This window comes from Canis aureus, chromosome 14, assembly GCF_053574225.1.
Source record: "Canis aureus isolate CA01 chromosome 14, VMU_Caureus_v.1.0, whole genome shotgun sequence".
NCBI lineage: Eukaryota > Metazoa > Chordata > Mammalia > Carnivora > Canidae > Canis > Canis aureus.
The window spans coordinates 47,351,087-47,373,669 of NC_135624.1; the positions used below are offsets into that span (position 1 = coordinate 47,351,087).

General features: G+C 41.1%; 1 protein-coding gene across 2 annotated transcripts in view; it reads right to left on the bottom strand.

The window, feature by feature from the left end:
- Positions 1-297: 297 nt before the first annotated feature.
- Positions 298-22,583, bottom strand: part of TXK (TXK tyrosine kinase) — a 64,132-nt gene continuing 41,846 nt past the window's right edge. For both annotated transcript variants that reach the window (XM_077847943.1, XM_077847944.1), the window contains 7 exons: positions 17,816-17,890; positions 14,721-14,892; positions 11,335-11,551; positions 9,087-9,151; positions 6,581-6,699; positions 4,931-5,088; positions 298-1,885 (listed from right to left, as the gene is read on the bottom strand). In XM_077847943.1, coding sequence (XP_077704069.1) covers positions 1,817-1,885; positions 4,931-5,088; positions 6,581-6,699; positions 9,087-9,151; positions 11,335-11,551; positions 14,721-14,892; positions 17,816-17,890 — 875 coding nt within the window. In that variant the 3' untranslated portion in view covers positions 298-1,816. The remainder of the gene's footprint in view (positions 1,886-4,930; positions 5,089-6,580; positions 6,700-9,086; positions 9,152-11,334; positions 11,552-14,720; positions 14,893-17,815; positions 17,891-22,583) is intronic.

Below are 22,583 nucleotides of genomic sequence, written 5' to 3' on the forward strand. Positions count from 1 at the left end.
TTCTCGTGCCTGGTGCTCATTATTTCAGTGCACATTGCCCAAGTACCACTGATAGTCAACAATCTCATTTTTGGAGTGGGGAAATATGACTTAAAAGCCACAACTACTACCGGCCAGTGACTTAGACCATGATGCAGGATGGATGGCATACAAACACGAGGCTGCCGTTGTGAAACCCGATGGTGAAAACATTTCTACTTTCTGCCACAACCTTCTTCCTCCAGCAATTCTGAAGCACTCACAACGATAGAGATAAATTTCCAGTCAGTCCTACAAATGATGCATGAGAAGTTAAGATTGAGTTATGACAACTGGGTATTTTATCTTGAATTCAAAACCCTGGACTTCAGAAATAATGGAATGTAGGTAATATTTGGATTTCTCGGTTTTTCCCTCACTCGTGGAAAAAAACAAGTCATCTTCTAGAAATTTACTAGATGTACTTTCTACAAGAAAAATGAGGCTTCTTACAAAATCAGACGCATAATTACAGAGAATGAACTGATGGTTTCCATAGGGAAGGGGAGGGAGGGATGGGAAAAATGGGTGAAGGGGAGTGGGAGATACAGGCTTCCAGTCTGGGAATAAATAAATCATGAGAATAAAAGGCACAGCATAGAGAACACAGACCATGATATTGTAACAGCATTCGTGGTACAGGGACAGCCGGTAGCTGCACTTGTGCTGAGCACAGCATAACATAGAGAGATGTTGAATCACTACATTGTACACCCAAAACTAATATCACATGTGTGTCAACTATACTCAAGAAAGTTTTTTAAGAATTTAACTTAAAAAAAGAGGAAACCTCCAAAATGTAGAACATTTCTTTACCTAACTGTGCAATAAGCATTCTTTTACACCATGAGAAAAACAAAAGATACACGACAGATGTTTTTTAAAAGGCTTCTGAAATTGTTCACCTCCACGGACACAAATTTTAGACTGAAATTCAGGTTCTGAACCAACCCTGACAATGGATATTACTGCAAATAGAAATGTCACCAGGGCCCGTTCAAAGAACTTTGCCTTCGCAACGCTTAAAACTGGAATGTGGTGGGGGCGCCTGGGTGGCTCAGTCCGCTAAGCATCCAACTCTCTATCTCAGCTCAGGCATTGATCTCAGGGTGAGGAGTTCAAGCCCCACGATGGGCTGGCTCCATGCCTACCTAAAACACAAAAACAAAAACAAAAAAACAAAAAACCCTGCAATACAAGAAGCTATCTCCAAAGGAATCCGGTATGGGTAAAACTGATTAGTTAAATAACATAGAGAAGATTATAAAAGACAGTTTAAGAATGTTCACATTCATGTGGTTTGTAAAGGTGCATTTTCCATAAGGATCTGTACAGCTCAAAAGCATTAAATTCTTCAGGGGAGGTTCCTTTATTTCAGGAATTAGCTGAATTTCTTTATTTCAGCAAGTCGCTGAAGTAACGAATATCACTCCTCTTCAAAAAAGAAATGTCCTCAGCCCTGTAATGGGTCAGGTCTTCATTTACCCTCAGGGGCTCTCAGGGCTATTGTCACAAAGAGCACTGAAGACTGTGATGGAGCATTTTTCCCTTTTTCGCCTTTGGGACATGAAGAACATTACAGAAAAACCAGAGTTTAGAAGCCCCTCTCAAACACCTGTGCAGAAAAATTACTGCCAGACTCATCTTAAGCCTTAAAGTTTGAAAAGTCTGTGATCTCTGCACTGTTTCCAAGAGTCAGCAGCTCTAAAGGAAGGTGTTCACCATCAGTGACCCCACACAGGATTTCCTCTTGTGATAATTTTGCAAGATGACCCTCCGGGTGGGCATTCCATTCAGGTCACCAGGTTTCTGCGATCTCCGTGAGAACCTGCAGTAGCTCAGCAAATGTGGGGCGGCTTTTAGGTTTCTGGAAAAGGGAAATAGAGATGGTTAGCTCAGCCTGAAGCTCACTCAGGAATCAGCTCTGGAATTTGCAGGCAGGGACCTGGATCAGGCTGGTTCTCCACAAAGGGAAGAGGAAGAAACCTGGGCTGACCCATGGGGTGTGATTGGTAGTTGAGTGAAAAATTCTAAGAGTAGAGAGTGCTGCCAAAATAAAATAACTTGAGCTGCAAACCCAAGCCGCCTGTGGCCATTTAAATTTAAATTAATGAAAATCACATACATTTTTAAGTTCAGTTCTCAGTCACACTAGGCACTTTTCAAACCTTCAGTAGCCAGGCATGAGCACCATAATGGATGCCACATTTCCATCATCACAGAACATTCCATTGGACCACACTGCCCTAGGGATCTAGGTGGGTGACTTGATATGCATGGGGTAAAAAGGAAGAGCTGGGAGAGAATGGACCCCCAGAGTTGCAGGCTCTCAGGCTCTGCCCACTTATTTGCTGGACTTGATCCCCTGTAGAAAGAAGGATTTCAGTCAGAAAGCAAAAGGTGTGTTTTCATAAGGGACTTTGCAGGTCCTGGAGCACACACTGTGCTGTCTTAAAGGCTCAGTCAACAAAATCCCTGGTCACGGAGACAAGGATTGGAACATTTTTCCTATTTCACCATGGGATGTGGTTTGGCTCCATGAGGAAGAAAAGATGACACTGTTGGCATCTTTAAAATCCATGGGAAATAGGGCACCTGGGTGGCTCAGTGGTCATGATCCCAGAGTCCTGGGATCGAGTCCCACGTGGGGCTCCCCGCAGGGAGCCTGCTTCTCCCTCTGCCTGTGTCTCTCCCTCTCTCTGTGTGTCTCCATGAATAAATAAAAGAAAATTAAAAAAAATAAAATCCTCAGGAAATAGGACCACTTTCGTAGCCACATTCTCACAAAGATTACTGGCAGCAGGGTTTGTGGGGAAACACCACCCCCAATGGTTTATAAACAGAGGGCATCACAGTGAAACGCCTGGACACCTGCACCCCGATGTTCATAGCAGCAATGTCCACAACAGCCAAACTGTGGAAGGGGCCTCGGTGTCCGATGATGGATAAAGAAGCTGTGGTCTATGTGTACAGTGGAATATTCCTCAGCCATTAGAAGCAATACCCACCATTTGCTTCAATGTGGGTGGACCTGGAGGATATTGTGCTGAGTGAAATAAGTCAATCGGAAAAGAACAAACTTATATGGTCTCATTCGTTTGGGGAATAGAAAAATTAGTGAAAGGGAATGAAGGGAAAGGAGAGAAAATGAGTGAAAATAACAGTGAGGGTGACAAAGCATGAGAGACACCTAACTCTGGGAAATGAACAAGGAGTGGTGGAAAGGGAGGTGGGTGGAGGGGTTGGCACTGGGTGACGGGCACTGAGGGGGGCACTTGCTGGGATGAGCCCTGGGTATTATGTTAAATGTTGGCAAATTGAACTCCAATAAAAAAATTAAAAATAAATAAAAATAAAATAAACCAAAAATAAAAATAAAAAATAAGCAGAGGGCATCAATAAAAAGGTCCGAGCAGAAGGGTGTGTAAGCACACATTGGAGTTCTTGAGATCCCAGGAATAATTTCTGGAATTTTTTGAGGAAGCTCATGTTCTGCAGGTAGTAGAGCCTATGAGACACTATGTGTGTATCAGTGTGTGTGTGTGTGTGTGTGTGTGTGTGTGTGTGTGTGTGTGAGAGAGAGAGAGAGAGAGAGAGAGATAATATAATCACATTTGAATGTAAAGGTGCTTAAGCACCTAGGGTATTTAGATCACCTTCAAAAGTTGTAGCAAATCACCTTTTGCAAACAAATATATCAGCATAACCAAAAACAATGTTTTAATCAATGCTCTGACTACAATTTGAGACTCGACATCATTTACTCTGCCCTCCTGCCAGCCACCCATTTGCTCCCTTTTCTGTTTCCTCTCCACAGATAAATAAAATCTCAAAAAGTATTGTGTTTTGTGCACATGGACATGGATGCTGTTCCACATGCAATATATATTTCTGAGCCACTGCGTTGTTATTGCGGAGAAGCTCTCAGGACAGCCGTTTGCTACTAATGGCTCACTTGACACTTGCCTATGTTTTCAAGGCCCCTTGCAGAGCAGTTCATCACACGTAAGATATTTTCATACATCAAGGATCTTTATAAGATTAATACTTCTCCGGAATGTGAACAACTACATTGCTCCTGAAATATTGAGGTTTTCAGGGTTCATGGGTTGTGGATCAAGTGACTTCTTTTTCAGCCAGGAGGAAACTCCTCACCCAGGTGTGGGTTTTCTGGACAGATACTGTCAGCTAGAAAGAGAAAGCTGTCAGAAATCACAGAGGAGTCTGATACGAAGGGGAGAGGTGTGTTGAGTCTGTGCCCAGAAAAGACAGGACACATCTGACTTTATTTTTAAGCTTGGCATTTCAAGAGGAAGAAAAACTAAACAGACACCCTTCCCTCCCCAGAGAGAATTTCCTGAGTACAAGCTCCTGGCACACTTTCTGCCTTTATTCCTAATCTATCAGGAGTCTTGAGTGCCAAAAAAAGAGATGAAACCCATTACTGTTAGCCTTGGGAAAGCAAGACAAAATACAGAGGAGTCAAGTAAATAAAAACAACACCTTTCTCTTTCAATGTGGAAGTTTACCAAACCTGATTCTACCCTTAGTGTCCACCCACCAGTTTTCAAGGGGAGTAAAACATCTCATCACTGAGGCTCCACTAACATCAAGAGTTTCCGCAAGAGCCAGTCTCAGAAAAATAAGACTTGAAAAATGTGCTGAAAAAAAAAAGAAAGAAAAAAAAAAAGAAAGATGTGCTGAATTCCTCAGATGAAAGGAAAACAAAATGGGTTCATGACTTTGTAGTGTGAGTGTCAGATAGAAATAGCACTTCTGACCCTTAGTGGTCACTCTTCAGAAACAGACCCCTTTTCCTGCCGTGATGGAGACCTGGGGTCACATTTGACCCTCAGGTCTGTTCTCAGTTGCTGGGACTGCCAACCTACCCAGGAAAGTAGGGGACACTCACCTCATGCCAGCAGCTGTACATGACTTCATATATGGACATTGGCGCCAGTTGAGGACGGTAGAGCCTGAAGCCTTTGGAAATGGCTTCCACAACTTGCAGATTCGACTTATTTTCAAACGGCATTTTTCCTTCTGTAAAAACTTCCCACATCAAAACTCCTACACACGAAATGCATGCAAACAAGAGGTTGCTTGAAAGAACGGTTTCAAACCACAAGGCCTTATTTTCCTCTTCCAGCCTTTGAATTATAATCATCCAGAATGAGAGCAGCTCTATCTAGGAATCAGACCATGTGCGTCTCCATTTGTGAACAGGCCTGACATCTGAAAATACTCCAAGTGAAAACAAGGCCTTTCTTTTCCAGGCCTTAACTGCCTCCCCATCGAAAGAAAATGCTGCCAGTGTTTTCATTTCTAAGTATGTTCGTGTCTTCGCACCCTGAGATCAACAAGCCTCTCTTCCATCCCATAGAAAACGATGGAATTGTGCGAGCGAGCCTCTGATGCCTGCCCAGGCCAAGAGTTTACCAGCCAGTAGATGGCACTTGTTCCCCTCTTCCCACTGAAAGGTTAGACAGCTGGGTAGAGCAGACTACCTAGCAGGAGCTCCGGACCCATGTAGGTGTTCTAAAATCACTGATAGGTTGATTAGTGAGACTTCCTCAAACTCCCATTTGGACTTCATTTCATTATTCACTTATTCTAAGATGTATTACATATTGATTAGAGGTCAAGCATATGCCAGAGCCAGAAGATTCTAAGAAAGAGGCCGGTCCCTGTGCTCAGGAAGCTCACTGTCCAGAGGGAGATGGAGACAAGTGGTCAGATAAAACTCAGAAATTCTAAATTGTTCTGCAACCACTTGATGAGGTCCCTGTGTTGCTACATGTTAGTCTGATTTAACTGCTCTCCTGTAGAGCTTAAAAATCTCACCTGTCAAAACCACCAAAAGGCAGGGGAGAGCTAAAGGGATCAATAATACACACTTAACCTTATGTGGACAATAAAAAATATTCGCGCCCTTTTGAGGGTGCAGAGCTCTCTCCAAACCAAAGAAGCCATCCAGGGAGGTCTGGGCTAAAGAGAATAGATAGCTTATTGAACATTTACTGCCACCTTTTTGAAAATCAATTCAAAGAATGAACTCCGCTGGACATAGGTCTACAACATCTCTTTCTCAGTGAAGAACATTACACAATATAAACTCCAACTGACAGTTCCCAAGGAGGCCGACAACTAAATTCCACAAAATTTAAAGGTAATGAAGCAAATGCAGTTGGTGCTGCTCAGTAGTTAGAAATGAAGTTTATTAATGACATGTGAAATTCAGTGACACCTTAAGATCTATTTTCCTTGCAAGTCTCTGTGGTGTATAAAAGGTGGCTGCACCTTTTGCTAGATCAGTAGACTCTATGTTATGGCTTTACTGCCATACGTAGGTTCATTGGGAAAGGTAAGATCCAAAAGGCAGACTTATATAAGAAGGTGTCTGACACCAGTTGCCAAAGACAGCCTGGGTATGTTTAGAACACCTTAGACAGTTACATGAAGACCTTTCTAGAATGCTGCATCATGCTAAAAAATCAAAGCTTAAAAAAGATTGGCCTTTTCTTAAATCAATCTCCAACAAATGAACATCAAATTTACTCACCAAATGACCAGACATCAGATTTGCTGCTGTACTTGTTGAAATGGAAAACTTCAGGAGGGGACCACTTGATTGGGAACTTGGCTCCAGAAGAACTGATATATTCATCATCCAAAACGTACCTGAGGTCATGAGATTCAAAGCACATTGTGCTAATTCCCTCCAAATTCTACTTCATTCCAACTTCCTTCATCTACTATAAGTTCTAAAAGAGAAAGCAGGGGATGCCTGGGTGGCATCTGCCTTTGGCTCAGGACGTGATCCTGGAGTTCCAGGATCGACTCCCGCTTCGGGCTCCCACATGGAACCTGCCTCTGCCTCTGCCTATGTCTCTGCCTCTCTCTGTGTCTCTCATGAATAAATAAATAAAATCTTTAAAAATAAAATAAAAGAGAAAGCAGGGTTCCCGGGTGACGCTATTGGTGAAGTGGTCAGCTCTTGACTTTGGCTCAGGTCATGGTCTCCGGGTCATGGGATCAAGCCCCCTGTCGGGCTCCATGCTCAGTGAGGGAGTTAGCTTGAGGATTCTCTCTTCCTCTCCCTCTGTTCTTCCCCAACTCACTCAATTTCTCTCTCTCTCTCTCTCTCTCTCTCTCTCTCTCTCTCTCTCAAATAAACTCTCAAATAAATAAATGAATCTTTAAAACAGAAAGCATTTTTACCCCTGAAAATTTCTCTTCTGTTACCAAAATGGGAAAATATCATATATAGTGATTCCTCCCCAAACCAAGCCTCATTTGGGTTTGAGTCTCAGAAAACTAGAACAATTCTTCAATCCAAATCAATTTGAGTCAAGAACCCACTGATTATGTTAGTTTACAAATTCTTAATTCTGCAAAGGAGCATGCTGAGTAGTCTAACAACCAGTGTCGTAAAAAGTACATAAGAGATAAATATATATGGCAAAGAATAAAGTCAAAGTTGGATGCCTTATTTTTTTCTTCATGCATATGTGTTTTATTAGGCAGAGAAATGAGAGTATTGAACATAATACATTTAATATGAAAAATGTTCAATGCATTACCATGGCCCTATATGAAATCAGGAATAACTACCACCTCCTTTTAAAAACTACAACAATATTAAACCTCTCTCTTTTGAGAATTGTAGGCAGGAACATCAAGTATGAGATCTAGAGAGAAGAGAGCCTGGAGTGTGCAGTCTGGTATTTTTGAATTATTTATTAGTGCTTCCTCACACCCTCTTTTTTTTCCCACATCCCCTACCTCACACCACCTTTAAGTGCTTTCTTGAGCCAGAAGCCATCCTACTAAGGGGGAAAAGTAAGTAATAGAAAACAAAAGGGAAAGAGCTATTTTTCATAGCTTTTGAGTTTCAAAAGTCTAGGCTTTCCAGAGAAGGAGGAGGATGGAGCTGTTAATAAACTATTTGAGAGAATGGCTCATAAAATAAGAGTAATATCACCCCCCCACACACACTCCTGACCACCACCATTCATCCCCCTAGAAAATGACCTCTGGAGCTGGGAGGTGGGAGAGGATAAAGGAAAGGCGGAGGAGCGTTAGACATCTGTGGGTGGCTGAGGCAGGGTCTTATATAGTCTTCACTCTACCAGCACTGCCCGGCTAGCATGGCAGGCAAAGAAGTCCCCACTACAGATTGCTGGGATTTAAGAGCAAAACAGAGCCTATGCCTCTTCCCCAGGTCAAGCCCCTGGAAAAGCAAAAAAGATTCCAGAAAACAAATAGTTGCAGATGTGCCTAAGGCAACAGGGCCTTGGATATCTCCAGGCATTTTCCTAATCATGGAGAATGATGCCAGTGCAACAGCATCTTGCAGACAGAAATTGGAGATGAGTCAGCAGCCACCTATGCAGATGTTCAGCCAAGGACAAAACAGGAAGATGGTGCCCGCAGGCTACCAGTTGTCAATGGGTAACAACAAGGACCAGACATGCCATCTCCAGTACGTGGCCCCATTAGACATACAGAATCTGAATTTGACCCTAAAATGAGTCAGAGAGAAACCCTGGGTTCACGGGCACTGAATTTTTAGCAGCCTGAAGGAAAGGGCATTGCATTGAGTTGCAGAGAATGAGGTTAGATTCTCCACACTTGAGTTGTCATCTTAAAGTCAACTGTTACCCTTGATAATAGAGTATGAAGATGACATAGAACAATCAGAGCTAAACCAATTTATTTTTTTTAATCTTTCAGAAATACACATATGTCAGAAAAGCTTTTCTCCTCAATCTTATGCATATGATGAGTAGATTGAGACATTTCTAAAAATGTTATGACTGAGAATGACCTTTTGAAAAAAGATAAGAGTTGTCTCAAGTGTCCATTTGCCTCACAGCTAACATGGGTTTGTGTCAAATTCAAAGCAGGGCAACACACCAAGCAACCACATCAACATTTTCCTCACAGGATTAAAAAAAAAAAAAAGAAAAAAGAAAGAAAGCAATGCTATCAACATCTTAAATCTGTTAGGAGACAGATCTAAGATTCCCTCTTATGAGTAAACAGGAAATATTTATATATTATACCTTGTCATTCCAAAGTCCGATATTTTTACTATACTTGCAGCACTGACCAGACAATTCCTTGCTGCCTATAAAAAGAGAGAGAGAGAGAGAGAAGAATCCATATTTGAATATAGTTTTCTTTCAAGAGTTTCTACTGTCCTTTTCCTCAGTTTACCTGGACCCCCACACTACTTCTCTGTGTGAGCAGACATGTTTCCTTGGTAATACCCATCATGCTATATATGATCAATATATCTGCCCTCATGATGGATTGTATTGATTCTTCAAAGAAATAACAAAAAAAGTAAAAAGCAATTTTAATACTTTTCCTTTTAAAAGTTTTTTAAACCCTCTCAAGAAGGATCTTCAATAAATTGGAAGACTACAGCAAAGAGATGTTAAACTATGAATCCTGAAATTTAAAAGTGTGCATTTTTAAATATGCGGAGACCATATATTTGATGCCAAAATAATCCATTTTCAGAGACCTTCGTCAAAGAAAATCATTGATTTGGTTATTAAGCCCTATGTAAGCCAATAGTTTTATAGATTCTGTTCTCTTCTAAGATGATATGTGCTTCAGTTAGTCCAAAAACAAAAGCAAAGAACTTAAAAATGGTAAGCCAGGAGTCAGTTTAGAAGATTTTGACAAATGCTAGCAAGGGTTTCAAAACCAAACCAAGAGCTAAGCCCTTGACAGGGGAAAGGCTCATGCTTAGCTGATATATTTTAAATGGCATGAAGGTGGATAAAATAGAACACAAAAGAAAGCAATCAAGGAAGAAACCAAGGGTAGGAGGATCTGAGAGAAGCCACTTGGAACAAATAGAATGACCAGAATTATCACTCAACTAGGTTTTGAATTCTAATCCCTGTCAGGAAATACTGACCTGCAGGGACCAGGAAAGTAAGCTAGGTGGGATTGATGCCACATTCATCCATTCAAAAATGTGTTCGATAGCTAAGATTGGGAGATTGGGAAATGTGGAGATTGGAGATTGGGAAATGTGCCTTGACGGATACAGAACAATGGTCTCAACAGCTGTGGAAAGGTCTCAATGGCTGTGGAACGGTCTCAGTGGCTGTGGAATGGTCTCAATGGCTGTGGAACAGTCTCAATGGCTGCGGAATGGTCTCAATGGCTGTGGAGTGGTCTCAACGGCTGTGGAATGGTCTCAATGGTTGTGGAATGGCTATTGCTGTGAAATACAGACTATTACTATTCCATAGCAATAGTTAGCATTGCTGAGCTCTTCTATATGCCAGGTGCAATTGTAAGTACTTACACCTGTTAATTCATGTGATCCTCCCAACAGGCCCACAGGAGGAAGGTGCTGTAATTGGTGCCACTGTACTAGTTAGTGAGCTTGCCCAACATCCCACAGCTAGTAAGAAATAAAGGCAAGATTTCAACCCAGCCAGTCTACTTCTAGAGCAGTGGTTCTGAGTCGTGGCTGCCTATTGAACTCTCCAGGGCATTTGGGCTAAGACAAGCCTTAATTTTTTTTTTCTTAGGATGTAACATCCTGAGCATTTCAGAACACAATGATTTAACATTTCCAGTTCTCCTCAGGAATGCCAGGAATGCCGCTGTGATACTATTGCAACCAAATCACCTCCACATGAAAGTAGTTTCATCCCTGGATGGGAGCCAGTAGAGCTATCCTTTACTCCTGTCATCTACAGCTCCTGGCAAGAGTGCTTGACATGTACTGGCATTCAATATGTATTCGATTATTGGTTGAAAGGAAGAAAAGTAGAAGTTAATGAAAGAAGAGAGGGAAGGTGAGAGGAAAGAAAAGTAAATTAGTTTTGGTTAGTTGGTTATCATAGTAGTTAATTAGTTCAAGGCATATTTCGGGTAATACCTTATTTGGCCACAGCATCAATGGGCAATTAAAAATAAAGCTACATTTCCCAGAGAATCACATGAATAGGAAAGTGGTCAGAAATTAAGCCAAAGAGGGGCGCCTGGATGACTCTGTTGGTTAAGCGTGTGCCTTTGGCTCAGGTCATACTCCTGGTGTCCTGGTATCCAGAATCGGCATGGATGGAGCCCCCATCAGGTTCCCTGCTCAGTGGGGAGCCTGCTTCTCCCTCTGGTCCTCGTCTCTCCCCTATTGTGTTCTCTCTCTCTTTCTCAAATAAATAAAAATCTTTAAAAAAAATTAAGCCAAAGATATTTTATTTTAAACACTGAAAGTCCTCAACTGTCATATTCCTCTGAATATAATGAATAAAATAATCAGTGAATTTGTATCATACTTACTAAATCCCTATGAATAAAGCAGTTCCTCTCCAGATACTCCATCCCTTCACAGATGTCCTGGCACATGCTCAGCAGCATCTCCCTCGTAAGCGTTCCCCTCCTGTCTCTGAGATAGTTCAGCAGGCAGCCGTTCTCCATAAACTCCGTCACAATGTACAGGGGCTTCTGCTGTATGCACACCCCATAGAGCTGGACTAGCCTTGAATGAGATAATTTCCTGTGGAGGAAAAAAACACACCAGTGAGCAGGTTGGCTTTTCTGCACTTTCAAGTGCTCAGACTCAATGGGTGATATTCACAAACTCTATGTAATTTTCGACATCAAGATATGATAAAAATTAACCCAACCACAGAGAAAGTAGGACTATTTCCTTTCCACTCTAGGCACTGAACAAGCGGGGTCACAGAGTTCAAGCAGTAGTTCCCAAGTCACTGCAGATAAAGAATATTATGTGCTCTGTATTCTATTTTTTCTGTTTGTCATCCTTGTAAGTAAGCCTTTTGCTTCCTTATTGTGCCTTCTTGCTCAGGTCTTAACAGAGCTCCTGATCCCTGAGTTTCAACTTTCCTAACTGCAGCTGCTCAGACCAAAATTCAGGACAGATTGAAGGGAAGAAACCGTGATTGGTGTATAAAGGAAAGGAAAGGAAAGGAAAGGAAAGGAAAGGAAAGGAAAGGAAAGGAAAGGAAAGGAAAGGAAAGGAAAGGAAAGGAAAGGAAGAAAGAAAATGAAAATTAAATTCTGGGATCCCTGGGTGGCGCAGCGGTTTAGCGCCTGCCTTTGGCCCAGGGCGCGATCCTGGAGACCCGGGATCGAATCCCACGTCGGGCTCCAGGTGCATGGAGCCTGCTTCTCCCTCTGCCTATGTCTCTGCCTCTCTCTCTCTCTCTCTCTCTGTGTGACTATCATAAATAAATAAAAATTTAAAAAAAAATAAAAATAAATAAAATAGAAAATTAAATTCTAAAAAATAAAGGCATTAAAAAAGAAATATTTAGATAAAGTTGGAGACTGAAAAACACTGGCCAACTTGAAACCCTGCTCTGTATTTAGCAATCACACACACACACACACACACACACACACACGCCCTTGAATATTGTCTATTAAAATACACATGGAACGTTTAGTCATCTAAAATTCCAAAGTTTATTGTTCCTTCTGAAGTATAGCATTCAGTCCCTAAAGGCCTGTTATGCCAACTAGGCATCATGGAAAACAATATTCAAGTTAGTGTTTGTAATTTTTGAAGATGTATAATAAGCCAATTTCTGTTAGTCAAAAGTAACTTGAAATGTCACCTCTTTTCATTCATAGAGGCAAAATAAAATCAATGACTCAGGGAGATTATTTATCTTAAAATAATGTATATGAGTGATCAATTGACATATTACCATATAGTTAGCATGCAAAAACACTACCAGTTTGTGGGAAAGAGGAGTTCAGAGAATCTATACATGATTTTAATCTGTAGACATATATCTTGTGTATTTTATCTGATTTATCTCTCTAGTGTATAAAGATATTTTATAAATTCGAAATTTATAAAGAAAAATTTATTTTCAGTTAAGAGAGACAATTCATATGTATACAGAATAATGGCAGGGAAATCACTCTTAACATAGAATATTGATTTGTCATGAGAAAACCGTAACACTGATACCCACGTATAAACATTTGAGAACTGAAACATTACACTGTGTTTGCTTAGCAGTATCACCGGAGTAGTGACAAGGACGGCGAAGGAACTAACAAGTACAGTGAAGGTAAGACAGTGTGACCCAATTGGGTATTCTTGGCAGATGGAGCTCAGTGTGTGTCAGCTAGGTAATTTTGTAAAGATGAATGGATTTGCAACAGGGAGTTAGAAGGAAATCCTTCTGCCTCACTTTCAAAAAACAAAAAAAAATCAGCAAAAAATAGACTGTGTTCAAACCCAAGAACACAGTATGTCTATCTGAACTGACTTAAAAATAAGCCATTAGCTTCATTCTCGCCTCTGTAAACATCCAGGAGCCAATGATACTTCCACATTCTGCACGTCTTCCACCATCCTCAAAATATCATCCCTGGAAAACTGTGCCCCCAAATGCCCAATAAGGCTTGATCCTTTCAGGAATCCTCTCACCGTAACATCGGACATCTCCAATTCTTTTTTGTTTCATAGAAATTCCAGTATGGCTTCAACTTTCTCTGAAGCACGTTCTTATAACACCTATCTAATCAACACAGGAATATAATGATTTGTCTCTCCTTTAGATGTAGGAAAACTAGGGTCTGATGCAGGTGGTATCAAGGAATATAGGCCAGGGGCCACCTAGGGGCACGAGATCATCTTTGGGAAGCTGATATCACTGGAAAATTGTGTTTAGCATAACTTCCCTTGAAGCTCATTTTGTTGTAACTGACTGGAAAGGGTATTTAAATAGTACATTTGGGGTACAGGTTGAGAGTCCCAAGAGATAGCATTGCTCTGCTGTTAAAGGAGAATGGGTCCAGTTAATCCCTTCTAGTTTTTTGGTTTGTCTGTTTGTTGGTTTGCTTGTTTAGTTGACATCTGTATTTTTAGAACAGAACTAAATTTCTTTGGATAACAGAATCTAGGTAATGCCATCTGGGGTTCTCAGTTTTCACCACATTGCTGCTCCTTTAAGTGTTGAACAAATACTTAAAGAAATTTGATGGCCTTGATCTGTACCAAATTGTTGACTTGTCCTGATCCAGCCCAGATTATAGACATACACCACAGCCACTTCAGCTGAGTCGAAATGTTGATCTGGGAAATCACAGAAGTGATCCCATAGGAGCGGCGTCCAAAGGGCCACAGAAGTGACTGTTAGAACTCGGGATTCTTAAATTTTCTGAAAGCAAATGCTTTATCCTTATATCACTATTTGGACAGAATCAACATTTTTGCTTCCAGGAAAAGCCAAAGAAGGAGGAGGAGGAGGAGGAGGAGGAGGAGGAGGAGGAGGAGGAGAGGAAGAGGAAGGGAAAGGGGAACAAGAAGGGGAAGAGGGGAAAGGGAAGAGGGGGAAGGAGAAGGGAAAGGGGAGGAAGGAGAAGGACAAGGACAAGGCGAAGGAAGGAAGGAGCCCTGAAAAGAACACGCATGCTTGTCACTTTCCTGAATTATCTCATTTAATTCACACGCTGATGCAGTGACAAGGTTACCATTATCTCCATTTTGCGGGTAAAGAAATCGAGGCTTGGCAAGGTGAAATAACTCACCCAGGTCACGCAGAGGTCAAATAATTTGCCCAGGTCACACCACTAGCTTGGACAGAGTTGTGACAGAAATCCAAGTGTGACTGCCCCAAAATCCATGTTCTTTCTATGACACCCCAATGTTGTCTGCTATTTACCTGGGTATTGCTTATACTTACATCATCACTTTAGCCTCTTCGATGAAATCCTCCTCGGACATGGAGCCTTCGCTGATGGCCTTGATAGCTACCCGGATGTGCGCTCGCCATTCGCCTAAATGGACCACCCCAAACTGACCGCTTCCAATCTCCTTTACAAAAGCCAACTCAGTGGGATCTATCTCCCACTTTTCTAGAAAAGTAAAACATCCATGTTACAAAGTAGGGAAAACTTTCAGAGCTAGAACAGATTCAGGAATTATCTAGACCTACTCTCTTCTTTTATACAGAGGTTAAAATTTTTATAAATGTAAAGGGGGCGGGTAACTGTAACCATTTTCAATACTCTCATGGTGGAATTCCGTGTGCAATTCCAGAATTCAGGTTTAAAGATACAAACTTGACTTGCTTGGAGAGGAAATTATGGATATCAGAACATTCTTGCTCTTTCCAGAGACCCCACATGAAAGGCCTTTCGAAACTAAACCTACCTACCAGAACTAGACCTGGCCCCTTCCGTCTGTATGTCCCCATCAGTTTTTGTCCTGCCAAGTAAACTTGTGAGGCAGGAACATATGGCCCTGCTTCCCCATTTCACTTCCTTCTATGCTCCTCTGCCCATTCCCACAGCTAAGGGGCTTTTCTTGCCTTAGTAGGGTCTTCTCCTTGGGGAAAAGTCTAACAAATTCATCTAATAACTATGACCAACGCTAGGGTTCTAACTTGCATGTATCTACATGTACGTTTGAAGTGAAATTTGTGTTATGGTATATATTTCCTGGAAACCAAAAGAACTTTTAAAATAACCCTCTTGGAAACACTTGTGAAGGAGCAGATTTTTCCTCTTGTAGTATGTCCTTTTCTACAGCAACATTGCCATCTGCTGGAACTTTAAATAATGCGTTTAAGAGAATTGGGACACCTGGGGGTCTCAGGGGTGGAGTGCCTGCCTTGGGCTCAGGGTGTGACCCCTAGGGTCCAGGGATGGATTCCCGCATCAGGCTCCCCCTGGGGTGCCTGTTTCTCCTTCTGCCTATGTCTCTGCCTCTCTGTGTGTGTCTCTCATGAATAAATAAAATCTCATAAATAAATAAATAAATAAATAAATAAATAAATAAATAAATAAATTGCAAAGGCTAATGACCTTCAAGCCAGCTTTGCAAAGGGCTCCCTCTCCCAATAATAGGTATGTTTTTAAAGGAACATGGGAAAATATATTCATGACTTTGATATTGGCATAAATTTATTCAGCAGAATACAACCATAAAGGAAAATATTGACAAGTGACGCTCCATCAAAATCCTGTTTGTCAAATATGCCCCATTAAGAGAGGGGAAAGGTAAGCTGCAGATTGGGCAAAGATATTTCTGAAACATGTAACCAGTAAAGCATTCCTATTCAAAATATGAAAAAAAAAACTAGAAAAGGGCAGATTATATTTTTAAGGGTTACAAAACGTGAATATTTTTTCACAAAAGAGAATATCCAAATAGCCACAAAACCTATAAAAAGTTCATAATTATTAGTCACCAGGGATATGCAAATTCCAACCACAGAGAGATACTACTATTACACACATCAGATTGCCTACAGTGAAAACCAAAGAAAAGAACCCATGAGAATACTAAATATTGGCCAAGGCAAAGGCGTGGGGCAGCGGGAACTCCCACATGCTATTGATTGAAGTGTAATTTGGTATAAGCTTTTTTGAAAACTAAATCTGAGTGTGTACGCACTCTGTGACCTAACAATTCTACTCTCAGGTGTGTGTCCAGCATTCCTGGAGCTTAAACGTGTACTGAACTTCATCAAAAGACATGTAGGAATGTCCATAATGATATTAATTATGAGGTAAAAATTGGTTACAACCCAAATGGCCACCTAACGAAGGATGGGTAAACGGTGGCATTGTCAGGCAGTGTCGCACTACACCACAGTGGAGATGAAGCAACCACACCAACAACCATGGGTGAAGCAGAAGAAGCCAGATACAAATGCATGCTGTCTTATTCATTTCTATTAAATAGTCAAAACCAGGCAAAACTAACTGAGTTGCAGGGTTATGAGTTGTATGCCATTCTACATGTTAAAAATTGAGACGTTTATTTTTTAAAAATTTGAACAGGACCACATGTAACTTAAATAAATTGTTAATGGCAGAATTTTATTATCCACATTGTCTTTAGGGACAGAGGAATAACCCAGGACCCATAATATCCTGAATCATTCTCCCATTCCAATTAAAATAGAGCCCCTGGGGTCCTGGCACAACATAACTATGTTATCATTTTCTCAGGATTTTTTGATTCTCATTAATGAAAGAAATTTAAGGGAATCGGGTGTCCTCAAATCACAAAACAGAATTCCTTGGCTCTTATTTGTTCTCACAGTTTGCAGGTATACATCTGCTAGAAGATAGTTCGGATTAAACCTTCTACAAGTTCTATTTTCAAAAGGAGAGGACGACACTTTTAGCAGCTCTTTAAAGCAGGTTCTCTTGGAGGGCGGTCATTTCCCAGCCACCTTTGTACCGGGAGAGCAACAGCTCAAACACCCAAATAAAAATGAACTAGGGGTGGTGGAAGGGGAGGAGGGTGGGGGGTGGGGGTGAATGGGTGACAGGCACTGAGGGGGGCACTTGACGGTATGACACTGGGTGTATGTTGGCAAATTGAACACCAATAAAAAATAAATTTATTATTTAAAAAAAAGAATCCTAATTTATCAAAAGAGCTCCTGCTAACGAACAAAGGGTAGTGGATGGGGAGGTGGGCGGAGGGATGGGATGACTGGGTGGCAGGCACTGAGGGGGGCACTTGACGGGATGAGCACTATATGTTGGCAAATTGAACTCCAAATAAACATATATATTTAAAAAAAGAGCTCCTGCTAATGTGTAAGGAAATTTGAAGTCAAATTGAAACATTTCTTTCCAAAGTTGAAATTGCTGTTGCGAGATGAATGTACTTAAGTATTTCAGAAAGAGGATTTAAACTTTGAGAGGAAACCTGTCTAGGCATCTCAGAAAAGCGAAGGAGTTAAAGAATGTAGAGGGAAGTTGGGACAGGTTCTTTACGGGATTTGACATTGTACTTGGGTACGTGTGCATACATTACCATAGCTAAAACCAGCTGTGGCTGGCAAACAGCTGCCCATCAGTCCAACTGGGTAGCGGAGACGGGTCATGAGACCTGGGGAGGGAGAGAAATCAGCATTTCAAGTCTATTAATTAACATAAAAGAAAAAAAACAAATATACTAGAAGACAGTGCCAGGCTTCAAATAAATTAGGCGGAAAAATATTCTACAGTATTCTATTTACCTATTTTCCCCACTTTGCATAAAGCAACATTTGCTTATTGGACATACATTTTAAAATCCAAGAAAATTTAAAGACAAAGTAAAGACCTCACAAAATCTCAGCAGCCAGAGATGCACTGTTATCATTTTGGTGAACACCTTTGCAAAAATCTCTATATAAGTGTTTGAAAGCATATACACACCCAATGAGCTTTCACAGAAAAGTAAATGTTTTGCTGTAAACTTTTTATACTCAGTATGTCATTGATATATGTTAGTGACTATCAATAGAGCTTTAAGTTATTTCTAAGATTTCACTACTGTAAAATATGCTGTATGTTCTTGAACATAAATCTTTATGTACCTCTCAAATTACTCTCTCAGAATAAATTCCTTAAAATGTGATTTCTTGAGCAAAGCATGTATAGAAAAATTGTACTAATTCATTCAACCACCAACAGTGTTTAAGTGTACTCGTTTCATTACCCTATTTTTTGAGAGTAGTTTTGTTTAGTTTTGCTTTGTTTTATTATTATTTTTTTAATAGCGTGGTAGTGGGAAGCCTGGGTGGCTCAGCATTTGAGCGTCTGCCTTCAGCTCAGGTCATGATCCCGGAGTCCCAGGATCCAGTCCCACATCGGGCTCCCTGCAGGGAGCCTGCTTCTCCCTCTGCCTGTGTCTCTGCCTCTCTCTGTGTGTCTCATGTGAATAAAAATAAAAATAAAATAAAATAGAATGGTAGAGTAAATGAGACTTCTTTTGATTGGATCAACATGTAGTATTTTGTTACATCAATTTCAATTTAGTTCAACAAGCTTTTACTATTTATTTCTTCAACTAATGTTGATTAGGGGCCCGCTTTGTGCCGAGCACTATCTAGATGGTAGGAGACAGCAATGAAGCAGTGAATAGGACAGTGACAGTCCCTGCTCCCATAGAGCTTACATTGTAGCAGGGGAAGAGAAAATAAGTGCACACACACACACGCACACACACACAAGAAGAAGCAGAAGATGATGAGTTGCAAGCAGAGTAGATAAAATATAGCTTCCAGAGAGTGGGTGCTCAGGGAAGGCCTTTCGGACAAGATGACAGCTCTGCAGACATTAACTGACAAGGAGCCATCCTACAGAGGTCAGGAGGAAGAGCATTCTGAGCAGATGGAACAGAAAGTGCAAAGGCTGGAAGACAGAAGCAAACTTGGCCAGTATAAGAACAGAAAGAGGCATCATTAAGTGCCTATTGTGTGCAAGCCACTCTTCTAGGTAGATCTCAAATATTCTGAAGGACTAAAGATGAATAAGGTGAGGACTCTGCACACAGGGGCTCCATCTCAGTGAGAGAAGACAGGCAGAGAAAGGCAACTGCAATATAGAAGGAATAAGTCCTGTGCTGGAGATACACAAGATGCTCCAGGACATAGCACCTTACACACTTTTGGATTCAAAGTAGTCTTCTAGAAGGAAATGATATCTGAGATGAATGTGACAAATGAAGTTAAGCCCTGAAGAGAATCTATGGAAAGCACTCTAGACAGAGGTAACAGATGAGATGATACCTAGAGGTAGGAAGCAGGATGGGCTATTTAAGCAAAAGGTAAGAGATAGAAGAGGCCAGAAATTATCCTTGAGAGGTAGGTTGTATTCTGGTTACGATAGGCCTTCTAAGCCATTTTAGGGAACATTACACCATCCTGCAGGTAAGAAGGAGCCATTGAAAGTCCCCAATATAGAAGTGACATCATCAGGTTTACATTTTTGGTAGATCATTCTGGCATCAGCATAGAGGATGGATTGAAGGGAAGTCAACACTGAAGATAAGACTAGTTAAGAGGCCATTACAATTGTCCGAGTGAACAATGATTAGAACAGCACTAGGAGACAGAGGCAGGAACCTATATGAGGCATACTTGGGATATGAAACTCTTTGCACTTGATAATGAACCAGAAGTTCTAGAACAAATAGTACTAAAATTTGTCTGGAATCACAAAAGGGCCTGAATAACCAAAGCAATCTTGAGAGAGAAAAACAAAGCTGAGGTAGCACACTCCCTGACTTCCAATTATATTACAAAGCTATAGTAATGAAAACAGTATGACATTGGCACAACAACAGATTGATAGATCAATGGAACAGAATAGGAAGTCCAGAAACAAACCCAAGCTTATAGGATCAATTAATCTTTGATAAAGAAGGCAAACACCTACAATGAGGAAAAGATGGTCTCTTCAATAAATGGTGCTGGGAAAACTGGACAACTATACTGCTTTTTTTACACCATGTACACATACACACAAAATGGATTCAAGATTTAAACGTAAGACCAAAAAACATCAAACTCCTAGAAGAAAACATAGGTAGTAAGTTCTTGGACATCAGTCTAAGCAATATTTTTTTCATCTGTCTCATCAGGCAAGGTCAACAAAAGCAAAAATAGACAAACGGGACTATATCAAACTAAAACGCTTTTGCACAGTGAAGAAAACTCCCAATAAAACAAAAGGCAACCTACTTGAATGGGAGAAGATATTGGCGAATGCTATAACCAAAAAGGGGTTAATACCCAAAATACATAAATAATTCATACAACTCAATATAAAAAAATTTGAGTTTTTAAAATGGGCAGAGGACCCAAAGAGACATTTCCCCAAAGAAGATATACAGATGGTCAACAGACACATGAAACCTACTCAGCATCACTAATCATCCAATGAGATCTCACCTCACACCTATCAGAATGGCTAATATCAAGCGGACAAAAATTAACAAGTATTGACAAGGATGCATAGCAAAGACAACCCTCCCCACTGTTGGTGGGAATGCAAAATGGTGAGCCACCATGGAAAACAGGGTGGAGGTTCCTCAAAAAAATAAAAATAAAACTACCATACAATCCAAGAATTCCACTTCTGGGTATTTCTCACCAAAAAAAAAAAAAGTTTGAAAAAAAAACCCACTAATTTGAAAAGACATATGCACCCCTATGTTCATTGCTGCATTATTTAAGCAGCCAAAACACAGAAGCAAACTAAGTGTCCACTGATAGACGAAGGGGTAAAGAAAATGTGGCGGGAATAATAAAATATTCTTCAGCCGTAAGAAAGAATAAAGTCTTGCTGTTTACAACAATGTGGGTGGACCTGGAGGGTATTATACTAAGTGAAAAAATCCAGGAAAGAAAGACAAATACTGTATGAATTCACTTATATGTGGAATCTAAAAAAAAATGAAGCAAGCAACCAAAACAAAACTGAAACTTACTCATAGAAGCAGAACAGTCTGATGGTTGCCAAAGTGAGGCAGTTAGGGGGTGGTAGGATGGGCAAGATAGGGAAAAGGGTTTAAAAGGGACACACCTTTTAGTAGGACATACAATTTTCTTGTAGGAGATAAAACGCATAGCATAGGGAATATAGATAATAATCTGTAACGACTTTGTATGGCAAGAGATGGTAGCTAGAGTTCTCCTGGTGACCCCTCTGTGACGTATATACATGTTCAATCACTATGTTATACACCTGAATGTACTATTGTATGGCAACCACACTTCAATTAAAAAAAAAAAAGTTTTCAATAACTAAAGAAGGAGGAGAAGGAGGAGGGCAAGGGGAAGAGCAGGAAAGGAAGGGAGGTGAAGGGTGGGGAAGGGCAGGAGAGGAGAGGGGGGCAGAGGAGGGGAAAGACATTATCCTTTAGGAAGAGTGGAATTGTCTCTTGTGACTCCTATGTTTCCAGCCCCTGTAGCCAGCAGGATGGTGACACTCTTATCTGAGATGGGCAACAGGAAGAGCAGGGAGCAGGCTGGGAGGGAAGGCAGCGGTAAGATGAAGAATTCCATTTCATCGCTGCGGTTCAGGGCCTGTGGGACTGCAAGTGCCTGGGACTCCCAGATGGAAGAGTCCTGCAAAGGGAAATGTCTAGGGCGAGGAGAGAAGAGATCGGGGACAGATTCCTGCAGCATGCCAACGTCTAAGAGTAGAAGTGAGACCCGTTGGGAAGAACTTTGAGGAATGATCTGAGTTCAAGAACAAGAAAAGGCAGTGTCAAAACATCTGGAAAGCAGGGAGCTTCAAGGGGTGACACTGCAAATAGAGCAGAGAGGGCTGAAAATACAAGAACTCAAAAGCATCACCCTGTAGGTCAATTCGGGGGCCACCCGTAAAACAGTGGGCGATGGAGGCAGAAGCCAGGTGCAGACGTTTAAAAAGCAAATGGAAAGTGAGCAAGTGGAGAAAGGGGATGTGGACACATTTTTCCAAAAGTGTCACTTGGAAGAACAATGTCTAAAGGAAGAAAGGAGGGCTTTGTGGGTTTGTTGGGCTTTGGGTTTGTTGGGGTATTTTGTTGTTGTTGTTTGTTGTTTGTTTTGTTTTGTTTTTTGGCTTTTCTAATAAGAAAGTCTTAAGCATGTTTACAGGGTAAAGGGAGAAGGTAAGAAGAAATGGACAAGCTACAGGAGAGAAAGGGTGTTGGGTGGTCTCAGCAGCAGAGGAGTGGAGGGAGCAGGGGCCTAGGCTCGTCCTGGCTACTACTGGAAGGAAGGAGGTGAGGCTGAGAGCTTGGCAGTGGGAAGACAAGGTTGAGG